Here is a 15,076-nt window from a genome sequence, read left to right as displayed (position 1 = left end):
AGGGAGCAAAAGATAAGCTACAAGGAGTGATCCAGCACTGGCAAGTGAATGATAAGAAGGAAGGGTAGAGCTGCAATCAAACAGAAGCTCTTAGAAATAAAAGAATCCTGATGGAATTTTTCTTTCTCAGTGTACAACTAATAATTATCAACTATCTCAGTGTATAACTAATAGCTATCAACTATCTCAGTGTATAATAGCACAGCCCCGCTGAGGCCGGAGCCAACGGGGAACGGCGGCGGGAGAACGAGCGCTCTGCCTGCCGCTACTCAGGGCTGCGTCCCACCCGCCTCAGCCTCTACTTCCGCAGGAGGCGGCAGCTATTGGCCAGGCCTGGCGGCAATATGGCGGCCAACGCGAGCACCAACCCCTCGCAGCTCCTGCCGCTCGGTGGGCAGCGCTGCCGGCGGGTTCTCGCGTGGGCTTGGGCGGGGAGGGAGGAAGGCTGTGACCGGGGTGGGAGAGGTTGTAATAGGGGCTAAATCGGGATCTATAAGCAAGAAACGAAATTAGTTCTCCCCTCCTCGTGTTGAGGAAATACGTGCTCTGATGCTGTGAGGGAGCCGTTGTTCCCCGTCGGTCTGGAGGGTACCTCTGGGATGATTGATTTCCTGCAAATACACTCACGCACTAATTTTTTTCTTGCCGTTGTTTTTAAAATGTGCAGAGCTTGTGGACAAATGTATAGGTTCTCGCATTCATATCGTGATGAAGAGCGATAAGGAAATTGTTGGAACTCTACTAGGATTTGATGACTTTGTCAGTATCCTTTGGTGGGTGTTATCTATGGCCATTAACTACACGGGGAGAATCATTTCGTTTATTGTTAAGAATATTAAGCTGTTTGGTGTCAGTTTTTTTGCTTGTTAGTGGTTTTTGTTTGTTTTTTATAGCTAAAGTCATAGTTTAGTGTAAAATGGAGATAAATTGCCCATCTCTGTTCTGCCCTTGTGGGGCTCCCAGCACAGGAAGAGCTGTTGGAGCAGCTGCAGAGGAGGGCCGTGAAGATGATCAGATGCTTCTATTGCTGGAGGTGTACAAGGCCAGGCTGAATGGGCCCCATGGCAATCTGATGTGGTGGGTGCAGCCTACCAACAGCAGGGGGTTGCTCTGTGTTTGGAACTGGGTGGGTTTTACAGTCCCTTCTAACCTAAGTTTTATGAAAAGAAATCTGGGCCTTATTTTCTTTGAAACGGAGCTTTCAGATATGGTGTTAGAAGATGTTACAGAATTGTAAGTATTATTTTCGCCTCTCATTGCTATTCAGACTTGGGTTTCCTGAGAAAGAATGTGGTATAAGTTCTGTGCTATCACAGATACTTATATACTGAGCAGTTTGTATCCTGGACCTAAACTACACAGGATGATCTGTTCAGGGCAACTATGTCATAGAGTAGCTTTGCATTATGCATTTGACGTGAATGCTCAGAACCAAGTTCCTAATTTGTAACCTTCATTTTGCATGGGTTCTGTGTTGAACCTTCCAGATGTTTGTTTTTTACGTTTCCATACTGTCTAGTTAAAGATTGAATAAGCTGTCAGACTGAAAGATTAAGCATTTTTGTTTTACTTTGTCATGCAGCATTGCTATTTGAAACCTGTTTTGAAGTGTTATTGAAGAAAATACCAAGTTTTAGAGGGCAAATCTGTGTCTTTATATGCTGAACAAAAAAAAAATACAACAAATCTGTTTAGTTGCCAGGTAACATTCCATGCCTAGCAGGTCAGTGTATCAAGATGATGTTGCGGTGTTATTTCCAGTAAATGTCATCTTAATATGTGGATTTGCATCGGTGCTGTAATCAGAACTTTAATCACTGTTAATGATTGCGTGCTCATATTTTTTTTCTAATATTGCTTCAGTGAGATCACACCTGAAGGCAGAAGAATCACAAAACTAGACCAGATTTTGCTAAATGGAAATAATATAACAATGGTAAGTCATCACTGTAAAAAGTCTGTTTATGCTTCTTTACCTATAAATCTGTGATTGAATTAAACTACTTAAGTAGTTTCTAAGGCATCTGTGTTTATGAATGATGTGGAAAAGTGATCTTATTGCTACACTTCATATATTTTATAGTTCAAAACACATGAAAAGAGGAGCATGAGCATGACCATAGTTTTGTTTTGATATATGTTTTTTTGGCTTTAATAATGGCGTGTGAGGGAATCTTTGGACAAGTTTGGTTGACACAGTGGCTTATACCTCATGAGTGTCTGTGTAAGTCTCTGGGTTGGGATACATCTGCAGTTCATCCATTATGTATAGATGTGTTTGCAGCAGCTTGGATACTTACAAGCTTGTTAAATTACTTGGCTATTATTAATGATTATCATGTGATGCCTAGTGCTCTGGAAAAAAATAATAATGTAGAGTTTTGTTGGACTATAACAAATCAGAAGCACCTTTTGGTTGTTACTCGCTGATGTGTGTAGATCAGTACTGAAACAATACTGCATTTAGTTCAGCATCACTAAGTGAATTCTGCAGCTTCATAAATACTTTACCACAAAAGCAGACTCGCAGTAAATCATTTGGTTACCTGCACAGACGGGTGCAAAATCTGGACTTCCTGCATAAGGCAGTTCATGATTTTGTAACAAGACAACTGGAAGGCTGACTTGAGTCTGTCTGCCCTGTGTGGGTGGGGAATAATCTCCATATTGCTATCTCACCCTTCTAAGTAAAAGCTATTTTGACTTAATTTCAAAACCTTTTCTTGCTTCGGTTATTCTGCATCTTTAATGCATTGTGCATGTTCTGGCTTCTCGCGTGGGTAAAATAATTATCATCCAGTTGACCTGGTGGCGTATTGTTCTTAAATCAGGAGCTAGTGATCCTTAAAATATGCATATTCAGCAAAACCCAACTGTGCTTCTGATTGGGGATCTTGTGCCTCTTTTAAGGGTACATGTTACTACATCAAGAAAACTGTGACATAAAATTACTGAATCTGTCTCAAAAGCACCCTGGGTCTTTCTATTTTGGAAGTGTGCTGTTCATTATTATGAAAATACAAGTAAAGTGATTTTTGATCTTTTTTTTCCCTTTATCTTTGTTTACCTTTTCCCTTTAATATTTCCTTTTATATTTACTCTTAAGTCCTTTATTCATAGGAAAATACTTTGCTGGCTTGTTTCCTACTGTCTATAGAAAGGTTTGGTCTTACATATATACATAAAGAGGCTTTGCTTGTCACTAAAAGTCGGAAAGAGCAAAAAGGCTTCTCAGCATAGCAATGGTCTGGAGAAGAACCAATTGAAGAAATGCTTCTTGAAAGGATGCATATTCTTTGTGCTCTTAAAAACAAATGGTAGAATTTCAAGATTCAACTTGGAATGAGTAACAAGGACAAAAGATATAGTATATGTTCTTTAGGAACTCCTTTGTGTACACTGTTAAGCATTCTCTGTATTCTGGAGTTTCTCTTTGACATGTGCTCCTCTTTCAGTGACTGACTTCCTTTTTTTGGGAAGATAATAATGAATCGAAAAACTACTTTTGTGGTCTGCTTTAGAGTCTCTATCTGCTAAAATGTTTTAAAGGCAGAAGTGTCATGTATGAATTTGAATAACTCAAATCCATGAAGCTGACACAAAATTATCTTATTCTTTTGTAGCTGGTTCCTGGAGGAGAAGGACCTGAAGTATAAATTGATACAGATGAAGACATGTTATATATCATCTAAATAGAGCCTTGGGGGTCTGGGTGGATTTTTGTTGTTGTTTGTTTATTTACACACTTGCAGTTGACATTTGATAAAAAGCAAAGATTTCCTTTTCAGGAAAGGTGCATTGCTAATGCTGACTTTGTAAGTTGAAATCATGACTTTCTTGTAAAGACATACTGATTTGCTCAGAATAAAGGCTTTTGTTTTGTTAAGTATTGTATTTGGTGATGTAAGTGCATGAGTTTGCAAGAGCTGTTCCATCAACCAGTTTAAAACCATGTTTCAGTTACTGTCAGCTTTCTGGTTTTCAGTTTATTGCATTCGTTTATGGCCCAGTCCTATATAAAATGCAAGCGTATTTCTTAATTGGAATACAAACAACAGAAGGCTGGGTCCTTTGTTTAAACTCTGCTTCATGTTCTGGCACCAGAAACCATGTGGAAGAGTGCTGTAAGAGTCTGGAAGTGCTTGCCAAGTGAATGCATCCATTTGTTGCTCAGCAGCCTTTGGGTCTTCCGTGTGAGTTTCAGCCCTCTTGACCACCTTTTGCTTGGTATATATACTTTCCTACAGTAAGGATGTTAATGATATTTGACATATCTGGCCTGAGCAGACAGACCAGACCTTAGTCCATATTTGCAGTAGAAGGCTGGTAAAACTTTTAAATTCATGTCAGTGACTATTTCTTCTTTACCACTAAGTGGTGCTGTGTGTACAGGTCCTTTTGCTTTGCTATATCGGACAAAAGAGCTGTCTTCTGTTAGCTGGGTTTCAGACTGATGTACATTGAGAACTTCGTGTCTCAGCCTTCACAGGGAAAAGAGGTTCTCCCTTCTCCAGGGAACGTGCTGCTCTAAGACTTAATTCTTCTGGATTCCTCTGCAGTTGCCATCATTGAACCTAAGCTTTACCTTACACTATACTACTGACACACTTAAAAGATTACTAGCCCGTGTAGTACTTCATTTTTCTTTCATTTAAATAAGATTCTGTATGTATTTTAGTGGATGGATTCTAGTCAGTATTTTGAAAACATTATTGAGGAGTAGTTTTGTTTTGGGAGGCAAAAAGCAGATTTAAAGGCAACCTTTCAAAGGGGAAGGTAAACTTGTTTCTTTCAGCAACTAAGCTTTTTCCTGCTGATTGCATGAAGGCTCCCAAAGGATGGATGGTGTCATGAGTACTCGGGCACAGCATTTCCACTTGAATTCAAATAATTGGCATGTGTTTGTTAGGTTGCTGATGCCTATAAAAAGCATTTCGCTATGGTAATAGTCCCAGGTGACAAAGTGGATAGGTCTGTCGGTTTAATTAAGCCTCTCTTGCATTGCTGATTTTCTCATCCCATCCCCCATCTAGACTATATAAAAAATCAAGTAATGGGGCCATCTTGAAATAGAAATGTTAGTGGGTTTTAAGGCGAGGTAAACTGTTCTTTTAGTCTGCTTTCCAGTATGCCTTAAGTGGTTTTCTTTTTGTTTTGTTTTTTTGCTGAGCAATTGCTAAATTAGGCTTTGCTGTTGTTACTTATTAAGGTCTTTATGAGAGAAGAATGAATGCATTGTGGCTATATTGCTGTAGAGAAATAGCAGTTACGACTAGTAATTATGGCCATATTATTATAGGAAAGAAACTGAGTTTCGGTGTTCGGTTCATACTGGATACATTCTTTGCTAGTTATGTATAACTGATTATGCACACAGCCAGTAATTAGAATTCATAGAGTGGTTTGGGTTGGAAAGGGTGTTAGAGATCCAAGCACCCTGCCATGGGTGGGGACACCTTCCACTAGGCCGTGGGCTGCTCTGTGCCCTATCCAGCCAGGTCTTGAGCGCTTCTAGGAATGGGGCATCCACAACTCCCTTTGGCAAGCTGCTGCAGTGCCTCATGACTGCTGTAGGAAACAATTTATTCCACGTATCCAATCTAAATCTGTTTTCTACTTTAAACTATCCAATTGCTGTACTCCTGGTGAAGAGTCCCTCTCTAGCTCTTCTTGGGCTGAACACCAAGCAAGAGTTTTGATGCTACAAAGTAATGTGTGATGTCACTGGGCCATGGACTGTGACCTCACTGCCCTTCACTGCGCATACTGGGGCATAGTAGAGCCTCGCCCAGACAAGCTTACTCGTGTCTCTGGCTGAGCACGTTTGTGAGGCTTGAAGAAGGTAACAAGGCTTCCTTGGGTTGTGCCGTGGGGCTCTGGCAGCTGTTCTCAGTGCCCATCCCCACAGCATTGCATGCATTTCCACCATCCCGCCTGGCTCAGGCAACTGGACCTTGAGAAGAGTGTTCGAGGCACCGGAGGTGAGCAGTGTGGGGATATGACCCTGGAGTAAATGTGGGGTGGGTGCTGGGGTTCAGGAAACTGCCAGGGCCACAGCTGATGCCTGACCCTGTGCCGGAAGGGAGCATGAGTAGGGCCAGCTGTAGGGTCAGGCGGGTTTCTGGCTGAGGGTCTGTTCACTGCTTGCCCCAGGACAACCACTGACAGCGACCTCCTTAGAGCACAAAGCACCTGCTGCAGCAGCACAGCAAGGAAGTAGCTGTTTGTCTCCCAACCCACTGCAGTGGGTAGGACAAGGAGGAATCATTTTCCATCTGCTCTGATAGGAGGCTCTGATACCTGCATGACTGCCTGCAAGCACGTTGTGCCTCTGCTGCATCCTCCTGTGGACCAGGAGGAAACTCACCTGCCAACTTTGCTGGAGGCTTATGAGCACCCTCCACTTCTCAGTGCAGGCAGATGGCTTTCTGCCTTGTGTAATCACATTGCTCTCAGTACAAAGCAGAGCCACCAGGCAGTCTCCCAGCAGAGCACTGCCACTTCATACCCTGTTCCATGGGGTAGCCCTGCAAATCACTTTGAGGAGAAATTCCACAGCACTCCTCACACAACTCCTGCAGATAGATCTCAATGCTGATTCTACCATGCCCATTCCCAGGGAAATGCAGGAGACCTACAGGGTGTTGGAGTAGGTGGCAGGAGTGTGACCTTCCACCCAGGGCTGCAGGTGTAGCCCTGCTACACCTGGCTGGAGCAAAGACCACTCATCCAGGAAACCTGGTGTCTCAGGAAGAGAAGGGCCCATAGTGCCAAGGGTACTTCACGACCCTGAAAGAGGCCACCCCCACAGCACCATGAGCAGGACTTACATGGATTTTTAATAATCAGCTATCAAAAATACCTGTAACTACTCTGTAGACAATGTCTCAGTCTTATGCAGAGCTCAGAGCAGAGCATGTAGGTGTTGTTATCTATGGAGTGTGGTGTTCCTGACTTCAGGACACAAGGGTTGGGACTCAGCAGTCCCCAACACAGTTCCCTTGGTCCCTGTTGCTGCCACCAGAGAGCAGAGATCAGCACTGCCCTCCACTTCCCTGTGAGGAAACTACAGGCCTAGTGTCAGAATGGTGTTTGAAATACCAAATCAGGGAAGGCCTGTAGCCAAGACAGGATGGATGAGGAACAGTGCAAACAGGAACAAGTTGTGTATTTTGGTTTCTCTAGCCTCTGTGGGCAAAATTTCAAATGATATAATGATGTTGGGTACTGTGAATGTTTGGAGATATGATTAGTGCAGAAATTCTGAACTTGCAGGTGAGACCCACCACTGAAACATGACTTTTCTAAGGGAAGAATTCCACTACCATTGCTCTCTGATGAGAATGTTGCCTCATGAAATTTTCTTCTTATGTTGTGGTGTTGGGTGATATTTCATGGGTTTTTACAGATATTTCACAAGGAATCAGAAACTCAGGAAGGAAAGGCTATAAAAACTTTATTCTAAAATAGAAATATTTGTAAGAAGGCAGTAGGAAAACATTCAGAGACAAGACTGTCTTTGCACCTATAGTATGTTTGCACCTCTTTGGCTATTTTCTCCTCTCCTGTCCTCCAAAATTTTCTGAGATCTTTAATGTGTATTACACACTAAATCATTAAAATACATGGAGTATTTAAATATACATAGTCTTTAAAATAACTGAGATACATACATGCTACTATTGTATATGGATTGTGTTCTGTGTCTAAAATTACACGTGCAAAGTTGTTTCCTGTTACTCAAGAAATCATGTAGCTAGGTAATGAATCTAAGAGCTTCAGTATAGATTGTTAATTAGCAAAGATTTATTATTAAATCCACACAGCTGTGTTCTTAGGGTTTGAGAGCCTGAGCTCATGAGTATAATATGCACATAGATAATAGCTCACAGCTATTCATGTTGGAGGAAATGGCAGTTCTCGTCATTTGAGATCACTGCTTCTGAATTTAACACAGCTGAATTTAATAGTACGCATACGGGTGAGATGTTGCAGGACAACAGATATGCAGACTATATAAGTAACAGTTTATGGACTCCAGCTCCAGCAAGGAAGAGTCAGCCTGATGTATCAAAAGATGCCCTTAAAAAAATATATATCCCTTTTGTTTCCTGGCTGCAGTTGTTTGCACAAGGGGCTAAAAAGCTTTTTTAAATACTCCAGAACTGCCTCAGCTTGTTTTACATCTGTAAATATACTCATGCTGAGAAAGCCTTAAGTGAATCCTACTGCCTTCCGGCATCACAGCACAGCTATACGGATATAAAGGAAGTCATAAATGCTCATCTGGAGAGGGAAATAGTGTATTGGAGAGGTGCCTGTCTGCTGCTGGAAAATAACTCTTTAAGCTACCCTTACTGAAGCAAAAAGTTTCTACCATTTCTGATAATTTCTGTCTTTGCAGATGGAAGTAAATTCTCTATTCAGTGTACAGTAGAGAAGCTAAGTAAAATCTGGTATTAAAAATAAATAAATACTGAAAGCAGTAAATGCTCTCTAAATAAATGCTTTTAAATTGCTTACTTCACAGGAGTATATACGTTTATCTTCTTAAATCATTCAGATCTACCAAAGAAATTCTCAGAAATGCTGGCCACAGTCTTCAGTGACTTAACGTAGTTTTCTGTGTAAATGAAATTGAAGGAAAACAGAATCTATGGAAACAGATCCTATTCTTTGTGCAGTTCATGCAGCCAGTGCTACAAAGATGATCAGTCCAGGGGGTGGTGTGGCTGAGGGGATTTGTTTCTGTATAGTAGCATTGCTGCAGGATGCTGCTGAGTCTTGAGGTTGGTGTTGTGGTTTAACCCTGAGAAATTGAAATGTCCTTGGCTTCATGCAGCACAGCTCAGCAACAACTAAAACGTAGGTGTGTTATCAACACTGCTTTTCCTCCCAAAGCCAAAATGTAGCATCCTACCAGACTCTACTACAAAGAAAGGAATCGGCTCTGTCCAAGATGAAAGGTAGTTGGTAATGTAATGCAGGAGAGGCAAAACCCACCAGCCTGCAAGAGGAAGATTTATATGCTTTAGGAGAGAGAAAAGCAGCAGACAGAGCAAGAATGCAATGTCTGAATCCACACTGGATTCAGATCAGATCACAGATCTGGCTTTGCTCCTTGAAAGCCCTTTGTGTCAAACTGTATTTAGTACTCTTTCAGATAGCTCTAATTAAAATAGGTGGGCTTCTGGTGAGGGAGAACAGGAGTGCTCTTTCTTCTTCCTGCTTCTACTCTTCCTCCCCCCTGCTTGTTCTCTGGTTGCTGAGCAATGCTCCTCTTTCCGACTTTGTATCACAGGCAGACCTTGGTGTCATATATCTGCCGCTCCTGCCGTCTGCCTCCACAAGGGATAAAATGTCCTACCTGCTGGCAGAAGGTTGGTTGCCTGGCCAAGAGGAAGGACAGTGCATGCAGCTCAAATCTCTCCTCCTCCGCTGACAAATGTTCGTGTGCAAACAGGGCATAGCCCTGGCAACTCATGTGAGGAGGCAGGTATCCTTAACTTATTGTTTCCATGAACTCATGAAACCTCATTTCCTGTGGGTTTGTGATCTGCATTTAGTGATGGATACGTGGTAAGAAGTAAGTTAAAGCTGTAGTCTTTCCCACAGAGGGGGAGGAGTTTTTAGTCATTCGTTCCTACAAATCTTTTCATTAATTTGCATTAACTTCACATCTTTGGGCAGCTTTCTGTTTGAATCTAAGGCATTAAAAATGATGGGGAAGTCAGTTATCCCAAACACACAATTTTTCCTGTAGGCTGAAATGAAGCAGAATATCGTTGCCAGCAGAGCTGGAAACTGAACTCAGACCTAGTACCGTGATGGACTCTAGTTTCACTCCCTTTACATTTAGGAAAAATAACAGGCTCTGGGTCCTTAACTACAATATCTACTCGGACCATTGCATTGGTAACATGACTGTAGGCAGCTTTAGTTTATAGTTCACCAAAAGATGTTTGTCAGGATAAATGTTTATGTTGGCTTTCTTTTTGGAGTTTGTGTACAGGGAATGTGGTAGGTGTCTGAAAGAGTTCTATGAAAATCTTGTGTTTAGAACTTGCTTGTGATGCTTTGAGGAAGAAAATGCATAGGGTCAACATGGTTAGAGATGGAATGATAACACATAGGTACAATTTGGCTTCAAGTTGGGCAGGAAAGGTTTATTTCTTTTCAAAAGTGTGCCTGGATTAATTAATAAATAGTGATTTACAACATCAGTACTTTTGCTCCTTCTACTTCAAGTACTTATCTTTTGTGAGGAAAAAAAAAGTGTTTAAATAAAACAGGCTTTCCCTCCCCACACATCAAATTTGAGAAGAAGGGAGAAATAGAGTTCTAGAAGAAAGGCTAGTCATACGCAGTCTCTTCCTTGCATGCTCATGAAAATCATTTCTGATCAAGAAACATCCTAGAAAGCAAGAAGTTACCTACCTGGCATGCTACTTGTGCTGAAACTGTCTTAACTGCAAGGAGAGTCAAGAAGAAAATTCAGGCATAGACAGTGAGAGCAAGCATAATGAAACAAATGCATGGGGTTAGAAAGCATAGGCTGTGTGCATCTGCTTGCTTGCTTTCTTATGCATTCATGGCACTGTTTTTGTCCAGGAAAGAAGGACCGCCCTAGCACAGGAAATTCCCATTCAGAGATTATTACGTCACTGTTGAGTTGCTTTGGGATCTTGCTGCAGGAGCACAACAACAGATGAGAGAACCAGGCTGCTGTAGTCAGCCTGGAAGAGCAGAACAGCTTCAGGAAGTGCTGGCTTCCCTCCAGACAAGTGGCATAATAGGCTGCAATTATTGGACTTCCATGCTGATGAAGATAAAACTAGCTGTTACTTTCAAGTTGCTAATTGGTACCACTGAAGTATTATGTGCAGATACGAAAGCTTTCTGCTCTCAAAAGTTGGGCTGTATTACCACTGTCATCTTAAACATCTAAGCAAATACATTTAACACTTCCAGTTGCTACAGTAATGAAATACTTTTAGGACTTGCAGGGACCTGGAGAAATTTTATTATACCTTCTTAATAGATGAGGAATTAAAGTCAGCATTGGAAGTCTCCAGCAGCTGAAGACAGTCCAGTTTGTGCAAGGGCTGTGGTAGTGATGCTGTGATGTTGTTACAGCATTTTGTGACTGTAGTTTAATAGTAAAGTCTGTTGCTATAAGATGTGAATACAGTTTGGTCAGTGATGCCATGGCAGTTAATATTCCAATATCACAAAGGAGTTGATGTTGAAAGGTGCCCCTGGAGATCATCTAGTCCATCTTGTCTGCTAGAGGCAGTGTTTTATTCAGCCAGGAGTAATACAAGTTTGGATACTGCATTGCTTAAGAAGTCCTGAAAAAGTTGCAAAGACAGGCGGGGTTATATTCCATGTCTAAGTTTTTCTATTCAAGGAAGTAAGTTAGGTACTCAAGAATACAAATAACCTCAGATCTGTGTCCACCCTTTACAGTACCGTTACCTTTCCCTCTGTTTATGGCAAGGTAGCCCTAGGAGGTAGATTCAACGGCAAATGACATTAAGAAGTAGTAAAAACTGTTGAATTTACTCCTGCTCCCTTACGAGGAAGATGAGGGACGGATACATCTTTTCATACCTCTCAAGGCGCGGGCAACGTGAATTCCCTGGTGCAGATCGCACTTTCCCATCCCACAACAGACACCCATCCCCGGGACGGGGATCAGCAGCGGGGACGCTCACCAGAAACCACGCTGTGCCCGAGGGGCGGAGGAGGCGGTGCTGGAGAGCCTCCTCGGCTCCCCCCTCCCTCTTCTCTCCGGGAGCGCAGCCGCCTGCAGGAGGGGCTGCGGGCCGGCCGAGCCCCGAACATCCCGCAGCGAGGAGGAGCGGGCAGCGAGGTCTTCCTGGGAGCGGGGCCGAGGCAGGAGCCGGACCATGGGCTCCGCCAGCTCGGCGTTTGGCCGGTCGCGGCGCGCCCCGGGCAGGGAGAGCGCAGATCCCCCCGCCGTGCCGCTGTCCGCGGTGCTGAAACACCGCCGGCTCACGGAGGAGAAGGAGGAGGAGGAGGAGGAAGAACGGCCTCGCCACGGCCCCGCTGCCCGTGAGTGTGGGCTCAGTGGGTCCATGCAGCTTCCTACCAGAGTGGAAAGGCAAAAGGGCCGGGAGGCACAGGGAGGCACAGGGGCTTGTGTGAAACTAGCGCGCCATTTGCTTTGCAAGTGTGGTGTGGAGAGGGGGCAGGGTTAATTGCCAGGAAGCTTAGGACTGGAAATGGTATTATCCTTCCAGTTTTCTCATGCAGTCCTCCGGGTGTAGCTTTAGGATGAGAAACGAGTTTGGTGACTGGTAGCAGTTACTTCCTGGGACGTTGTCTGGTTAAAGTTACTCCCTCTGTCAAAACTTGCACAGCTAAGATTTCTGGTCTTACTCTCACTGTCGCTGCAATGACTTTTTCATTGATACACTTCAGTTCCAGAACAGTTTGCTCCCTTTTATTATCATTATTATCATTATTATTATTATTATTATTATTATTACTATTATTATTTAAATGATGAACATGTTTTAGTCAGTCAGCATAAAAGCATTCAATAAATTCATTCAATGAAAACATAAGCTTTGATGTTTAAAAAATCTGAAAGAAGTTGCAAAGGCAGGAAGATATATGTACTTAAGGTAGTAGACAACGTGTTTTTTAAGCTACTTAATGACATTCTCTTAAATAAATTCTTCCAATTACATTAGGTGATAGGAGATTGTAATTTTATTTTGTTTTTATTGTGACCTGATTCATATCTCATCTTTGTTCTTTCTACTCTTTAGACCATAAAAGTAATCATTTGAAATTGATGATTTAGCAAGGCTTACAGGTACTATTCTAGCTAAATGGGAAGTGTCTCTCCTCGCTTTTAAATGCAGGGTCAGCTGTGAGAAGATTTCACCATACTGATTTTTTTCTTATATCATTCCTCCTTTCTTCCTATTTTTTCTTTTTTATGATATTATATGAGTTAGAACAACTGCTTTTATGTCCCATCAGTTTTTTAGTTTACTGACTCACCAGTTATTTCACTTCAGCCCCTGCAGTTTTGTCTTCAGTGCAAAGCAGTTGATATGTGATCAATTCAAACATCTCAAATTCCTCAATAGCTCAGAATAACATAGTGAGAACCTGAGATGTTGTAATCCCCTGAAATATACATAGTTATAACTGCTCATACTGGCAATTCGTCATTTGGGTTTGTCTAATTATGCTTTATAAGTCCTCTCTAGAGGAAAAAGAAGTATGTTCGTACTGTGGAATATGCAGTCTAGTTGGTCTAATTTTCTACTTTACCAGGGTTGAGATGCCATTTACCTGAAATTTGAGTAGAAGAAATCATTCTGGACTTAATTCTGCATTTAGGTAGATTTTAGAGAACTCGGTATTTTCTTTTTCCCCAGCAATTCTTAGACAGTGGACTCTGAATTCTTTAAGGATCTTGCTGGGTGCATGAGCGGTGTGGCAGTCATTTCAGTTAAGAGTGATTACTTTGCTAAATCTAAAGGGCGTGGTCTCCTGTGATTACTTCCAAATGAACTCTACAGTTCACAGAGTGTTTGCTGTCCCATAGCTACACATTCTAAATCTAAGTAAGAGGGCTACTCCAAAAGTAATGCCTCCTATTTTATCATGTTGTCCCATCTCATCAACAGCAGATGTTGGTGGTATGGCACTACAGCCTGAACCTTCCTACCAATATTCCATTACATTTTGTTGCTGTGCAATGGGTGGCAGCAGAGGGGCAGTTTGACAAAATAGTATCTGACATGGAAGCGCAAATGAATCAAAAGTGTGTAATTGAATTCCTCCATGCAGAAAAAATAGCACTCATTGACATACATTAACACTTGCTGTACATTTTTGGAGACCAAGCAGTGGATGTGAGCACAATGAGGTGGTGACTGGTGTGTTTCAGAAGTGGCAACATCAATATGAAATGCAGATAACCACGCAAATTTTTACAAGTGTGCCATGCGGGCTCTTATTCATCTCTGGTGAAAATATATTGCTAATGGTCATGGCTATGTTGAGAAATCATGTCTTGTAGCTCAGAATTTGCTTTATCAAATAGTACTATCTTTGTACCTATTGTAGCTTTGTAGGAAATAAGCAGGAAGCATTTCTTTTGAAGTGACTTATGTATTTCCCTGGATAGTTATTTTGGGCAATGATGTAACTTTTCTTTGTCTGCAACCATTACAAGTTTTGTTTTGTTTTGTTTTAATATTTTTCTTGATTACGTTAGGAACATATATAAATGTTAGCTGAGCAATGTCAAATGTAATAGGAAATAGACATCCCCACTTATGTTATACATCATAGAATTCAACTTTGGAATGGTGCCTTGCACTTGCTGACTAATTAACATTTAGACATGAGATTGACTCAGTTGCATTAAAAGACTGAAAGATAGTCAGTGACTATTTGACTTGACAGAATTTTCTTACATCCTACTTTAAGCTCAGTTAGAACCTGGGCTTGAATCATGTGTGAGGCAGAGGTGCGTTGCTATCTGGGGAGTCCTTGGAGACGCTGCTCCTCAGGGGACTTCCTGGTACTTACCTGAGATGTAGAAGAATGATAAAGAAATAGTGGGAAATGAAATCTACTACTTACTTGGTTCCTATCATGTGTCAAAAAAACAAAACAAAACAAAAAAAAAAAACAAAAAAACAAACAAACAAACAAAAAAACAATGGTCTGAAGCAATTCATCTTGAAATGCCACAAGTACCAGCATATGGCTTTTTCACTTAATATTTTCTTATTATTATTATTGCAGTTACAAATTGCAAAGGGGTTTCCAATGGTCTGGTGGACCTTAAGAACTACTCTCTAAGTCACAGTATCATAATGTACAGTTCAGGGTCAAACTCTATGATTGCAGGGAGAGTATCTCTTTAGTGCATGGGTTCATGAAATGCAGATCTTGCTCAATGACCAGGTGAGATGCCTAATGGATGAGGGAAAGGCGTTGTACATAATCTACCCAGATATTAGCAAACTTTGACACTGTGTCCTACAGCATTCTCCTGGAGTTGGCAGCTCATGGCTTA

At 41.8% G+C, this 15,076-nt stretch overlaps 2 protein-coding genes across 2 annotated transcripts in view; both read left to right on the top strand.

Moving 5' to 3' along the window:
* The first annotated feature begins 254 nt into the window (after nt 1-254).
* On the top strand, nt 255-3,886 carry LSM5 (LSM5 homolog, U6 small nuclear RNA and mRNA degradation associated). The gene is made up of 5 exons (XM_072329378.1): nt 255-390; nt 668-763; nt 1,206-1,233; nt 1,864-1,936; nt 3,624-3,886. The coding sequence occupies exons 1-5, from the start codon at nt 345-347 to the stop codon at nt 3,654-3,656; spliced, it is 276 nt and encodes a 91-aa protein (XP_072185479.1). The 5' UTR covers nt 255-344; the 3' UTR covers nt 3,657-3,886.
* A 7,908-nt stretch (nt 3,887-11,794) lies between these two features.
* The window catches only part of LOC140248855 (dual specificity calcium/calmodulin-dependent 3',5'-cyclic nucleotide phosphodiesterase 1C-like), a 322,620-nt gene continuing 319,338 nt past the window's right edge, over nt 11,795-15,076 (top strand). The window contains exon 1 of the mRNA XM_072329915.1: nt 11,795-12,078. Coding sequence (XP_072186016.1) covers nt 11,913-12,078 — 166 coding nt within the window. The 5' untranslated portion in view covers nt 11,795-11,912. The remainder of the gene's footprint in view (nt 12,079-15,076) is intronic.

Source organism: Excalfactoria chinensis, chromosome 2, assembly GCF_039878825.1.
Source record: "Excalfactoria chinensis isolate bCotChi1 chromosome 2, bCotChi1.hap2, whole genome shotgun sequence".
NCBI lineage: Eukaryota > Metazoa > Chordata > Aves > Galliformes > Phasianidae > Excalfactoria > Excalfactoria chinensis.
This window is presented reverse-complemented; position numbering and strand designations above follow the sequence as displayed.

What these genes read in the sequence shown, in the direction of transcription:
- LSM5 (XM_072329378.1), top strand. Translation starts at nt 345, where the DNA reads ATGGCGGCCAACGCGAGCACCAACCCCTCGCAGCTCCTGCCGCTCG. An exon ending in AGGATTTGATGACTTTGTCA is followed by an intron (nt 764 to 1,205) that starts GTATCCTTTGGT and finishes CGGAGCTTTCAG; the next exon opens with ATATGGTGTTAGAAGATGTT. An exon ending in TTAGAAGATGTTACAGAATT is followed by an intron (nt 1,234 to 1,863) that starts GTAAGTATTATT and finishes ATATTGCTTCAG; the next exon opens with TGAGATCACACCTGAAGGCA.